Source organism: Anopheles marshallii, chromosome 3 (genome assembly GCF_943734725.1).
Source record: "Anopheles marshallii chromosome 3, idAnoMarsDA_429_01, whole genome shotgun sequence".
Lineage (NCBI taxonomy): Eukaryota > Metazoa > Arthropoda > Insecta > Diptera > Culicidae > Anopheles > Anopheles marshallii.
Window position 1 is genome coordinate 71497244 of NC_071327.1, and position 5139 is coordinate 71502382.

The 5139-nt window shown below is 44.4% G+C and overlaps 1 protein-coding gene across 1 annotated transcript; it reads left to right on the forward strand.

The window, feature by feature from the left end:
• Positions 1–571: 571 nt before the first annotated feature.
• Positions 572–1388, forward strand: LOC128713105 (uncharacterized). The gene is made up of 4 exons (XM_053807968.1): positions 572–796; positions 954–977; positions 1072–1276; positions 1372–1388. Exons 1-4 carry the CDS (start codon positions 572–574, stop codon positions 1386–1388), a joined length of 471 nt encoding a protein of 156 aa, XP_053663943.1.
• The last annotated feature ends 3751 nt before the right edge of the window (positions 1389–5139 follow it).

Genomic DNA, 5139 nt, shown 5'->3' on the forward strand with positions numbered 1-5139 from the left:
GCGATGCAATGCCAGCAATTCTATTGTATTGTCCTTTTTTAATATCGATGCAAGAAGATTGATTTGTAGCGCATAGAAATTGTGTTATGGCGCCGCTCAATAACGGTCGTTGTGGTCTTTGCTACGGTGGTCTACAACACGAGATTTGATGAAATGAAATTATTATCGATGAAAGATAATTTTTAATGTGCTTACCAATAATTTTATACTTTCTCGCATTTATCTTTTCCAGCTCGTAAGATGCTAGAGGCACTTTTTGAGGCAAACACTACAACTGCGAACTAACTTTAAGATACCTCTTTAAAGCATGGTGGCAAGTTGGTGGCTCGACCGCTGGATGGCTAACAGCAACATCGCTATTAAAAAGGACGGTGGATGCCGGAGATGACGACAGAGGCGATAACCGCTGCGAGCAAGAATTTGTGAGGCAGCGCTCTTGGGACATCTTCATAAACAGACCTCACAAAACGGACACATTCTATTCTAAAACGACATCTCAATAGTCATTGCCTGGTGACTCACAGCTCATCTGTTGAGTTCGATTCATCCAGCCCATGCAAACCAGCACGCCATGTGGTCCGGTTATGAAAGGGGCAGTGGCAAGCTTGATGCTGCCAGCAACAGTCAACAAGAAACTTTGGCCGATATCGAGCACATTTCTACGATTGCCGGTTCGCTCGGCAGCATCGGGACCATCTCGCAGTCCGGCGACGGAGAACCAGTTTACGAGACGGACCACACAGACCTCAACTCGGAGTATGACGAAGTGGAGCTGCGCCGGGAACTTATGAAGGATGTGAGTATACAGACGGAGGGACAGAGACTCTTTCCTTGGGGGATCCTTGTGGGATGCAAACGCGTTGGTGTTCTCCCGTGTATGCATTTTGAGGAACATTCTCCGCTATTCAGATTGTTAACTGACGGTTCGATCTGTAATTCTTGTATTTCCACAGAAATGGCGTCAATTATTCGATGCGGTAAGCATGACCCACCACAAACATGACCGATCCCTCCTCATCGCGTGCTCGTGTGCAACTGTCCAATGTCCAATTGCATTCCTCTCGTTTGCAGTTCGATCCCGAAGGATTTGGCGAAATTCCTGTGGACGACTTTGTCGCAGCACTGAAATCACCAGAATTTCTCGCCAACGTGCCGCCCAATAAACGTGACATACTGTACGATCGCGCCCTGAAAGCCAAGACCTCCAAGGTGGAGGCGATCTCTTTTCAAGATTTTGTCAACGTGGTAAGTGGAGAATGTTGTCTTTTTACCATTGGTTTTAATACTGGAGTCATTTTTACTGAGTGCTTGGGTCTGAATAAGAGGTTCCTCCTTCGTAGTTCATCTAAAACAAATTAATTAACGCTACAGAATTGTTGGAATACTGAGTGTTTCGATCAAAGAGCTAACCTTTCTTGTTTGATTACACTGTTTATTGTCATTCTGACTTCATTGTGTCTCATTCGCCTCTCTCCACTATCTGAACAGTTCAGATCCCGACCGACCGCGTAGCGCCATCAATAACCCATTAATGGAGTGTCACTGTGCCGTCCGTTCTACAGCTGATTTGTTTGTTCTAGCGCTTAATGCACAGTCAGCGACCTCTTGGGCAATCAAATAACTACACAACCATAAAATCCTCTCAACATCCATGCATCCCAAAAACAAAGGCAAGGGTGACCGCGGCTGAACATTATGACGTTCGCTTCGTGTTCAATATGTCACCCTCGTTTACAAGCCTTTGACGGTTCGGATGGAGAAGTTGCGTTCTGTATCGTTAGATAGTTTATCTGGAAAATTACAACGCCGCCATCATCATTATCATTATTACCCTTCCCCCATTTGACGGTACCGCCACAGCCATTTGATCGTTTTCATCAAGCAGGGAAGAAAAATCCAGCCCGCCCTGCTGCTCGGATCAATATCATTAGCTTTTTTTGGGACACTTTAGTTCGAGAACAACCTTGCCGTCGGTATAAAGACGCAACGTGAAGAGTAATATGCTTGCCTAAGGTCTGGAGCGGGATAAAGGATAGGTTGGGGAAGGTTTTGAAATAAATTAGACATAATCAGTCTGTGACCTGCGAGTGACATTCTGGGTTTTTTCCTGCGCTGTTTGTTTTTCGGTGATTACCACCTTACCTTCTTCAGCTCATCACGTCTCCGGTCACGACCTGGGCGGTAGGTGTGATCAGGATGTGTGATCTTTTATAAAATGTTCGTTGAGGACGAAACAAAATCCCACCCTGCGAGGTCTTTTGCCATTTTCTGCTCAATGTGACAACGAGATGTTATTGGAAGATCCACCGCTGATTTGTGTTGCTTTAAAGGAATCCGGAAATGCAGTCGGTACCTTTAATGCTAGAGCAACATGCACTACCGCGCTGTCAGTTATTGAACTGTTTTCTAAGAAATTCTTCATCTTCAATTAAGGGCGGACTGCTGGCAACAGGAACAGTGCGGCGATCAGCATAGGACGCATTTCAGGGTGGTTTGTTTGTGTCCATTTCACTTATTTGTACAGTAAACATTGAAGAGGAAGGGCAGCAAAAGGATACGAGCAAGTGGGAGCAAAGACTGGCCAAAAAATTAGGACAGCAGTTAGAGCAAACGCCAACCAGGACTGTGACGTGTCTGGAGACCCCTAGACCTAACACCGTGACAGCTCAGGTAGCGCTAGGACACACCTTTCCCATTCCCAACCCAAGTTGTTGTGTGAAGAAAGCATTTGTGAACAAATGCAATCGAATGGACGGAAAATTGAGATAATAAATCTGAGAGACCGGTCACCGGTACCGACCAAATGACCGGCCGTAGTTGTCAAGCACATTCCGTAAGAATGATCAGCGATAAACGGGATCGACTCCTCTGCGGGAACGGTAATGGACCGGCAGTGTCGGCCGGGTTCAAAGGATGGATAGGAAGGTACTGCAGTTTATACAGAACGGTTGACAGATTGTAGGCTATTTTTAATTAGCCTTTTGGAGTCCTTTTTCCCCGTTCGATGCACATTGGGCACAAAAAAGAGAGGTTTTCTATCGGTCATATTGGTGTAACTTGCGCAACGACAACTGTCAGTCGTGAAACCAATTGGAAGCAAATATAAACGCGTCCAGAACAGGAACACACACACCACACGGATCAGCTGCTGGGGTTTGAAAAATTTCCAAAAATTTCACCATCGAAGTCCCGGGCCCAATAGAAATCACAAATTCCTCGTGAGATGAAGAAATGCGATAGAGCCGTAAGTGAAAATACGCCACCATTGCACCGGGGCATTCCACGATGGAAGGTGTCTGGCATGTCGGCAAAACAAGCTGATAATGAAGTGATTAACGAGTAGCTGCGCCGGAAGATTGTGAACCGTTGCATTGGCTCGCTCCGTTAAAGATCACTGCACACGCACATTACGGTCCCGAACGAATTGGCTGGACGCGGCACGGTAGGGTGCGCACATGCGCCAGAATCGCCGATATGCAGCTGGTTGGGAAAGATAAATTCTTCCTGGAACCGCTGCTTCCTTTTGCCATCGGGCGCACACTGCGGTACGACCTATTTTTAATCATTTTTGTACGTGCGCTGGTGCCTTTCTCCAACTGGTGACTGTGGTTCAGGGTTCAAGGTTGCCTGTGCCACGGTGGCCACGTGTAACCGGATAGTCCGGAAGGCGGTTTTAAGATTTCTGGGTGTTAAAATGGATTTGACAAGTATTAATGATGTATCCGTTTCCACCAACGTTTGTCGCAGGATGTGTTAGATTGACGGAAATATGTTGAAATTAATTTGAACCAGACCTTGAAGTTTGGCAGTTTGTCGTTGTCTACCAGGGAGTTTTGATGCAGTTAAATATATTATTTTAAAGAATAGGAATTTGCTAGCTAAGTTTCAAATCGAAAACAATGGAGGATTCATAAATTGTGAAACAGGAAATGGTGTAACTGCATTCAGATTACAGCTTTAATATTGATATCTAGAATATTAACCTCTACCTTGATCATCTCCCAACATGATCTTCATAGTTGATTGTACGCAACGCCTTGTCTCCTCTCAAAACATCGTTTAGCCTCCTTTATTGAACCAGAACGTGAGCTTGGACATAGTTCCATGTTCAGCCATCAGTTGAAGCAAAGCATCCGGTCATGTTTCAACCGACCAACTGGTCCTCCGACCCATCGGGCTGTAACCGGATCGCTAAAACCAATCAGCCGCACGTGCTGTGTGTTCTATTCGGAAGCAGTTGGTCTCGTCTAACCATACAGAGAAAGGTTTTATGGACTGGAGAACCTTGAGGATTCCTTGTTTCTTGTGGCATTCGGATTGGTTCGACATCGCACAAGGATCTTGAGGATTTCTTCCTCCAATAAAACTATCGCGAATTCTTAAAAAATGGAAGCAAATAGAAATTTCGTGTCGAGAACGGATTATTAAAGTGTCAGACAGTTAACAATTTTGCAGACAGTTGTAAACATTATTGCAAAGGATTGGTCCGGATAAGATTTTGGACTGATCCTGTCGTGTGAAGATCAGCACCGCTACTAATACACCACCGGCAAGCCTCGCCTGGATAGTATAAGATTTGGTATTCTCATCTCCCGGTAATAAGTTCTGATTTTTTTATTATTAAACTCTAGTACAAGACTACTAAATCAGGACTTATTGTAGACATTGTCTAAAAGATCATTAAGGTAAAGATAGCGTAGGTTTTGAGGATCATAGAATCTACATCATAAAGCAACAAAGCGCTTGGTTTCTTCGTGATGTTTCAAGTTTTGCTAATTAAAAACTTGTTATTAATATCAATCAGTTCATCTATTTTTATTATATACTCATTACTCCAAACACAACCCATCCCTTCCAGTAAAGAAACCTTTACCAGCATGGCTTAAACGTGGCTAGAAGTATGGTATGCGTTCGATTGTTTATACATGCAGTGCACGAAACAATGCACTTGTTCCATAATTCATTTCACTTAACCAATGACTTCCCGCGAACGGTTTGGCAAGTCTTTTTTTTGCGAGGAATCATCACTCGCACGTGTTCAAATCGATGGCAGCGAGTGTAATGGAGGTTTGGTTAAGCGATGGTTTCCTGTGTTCGTTCTTCACGAAATATGTGCAGAATATGTGAGTTTAAGCGTTG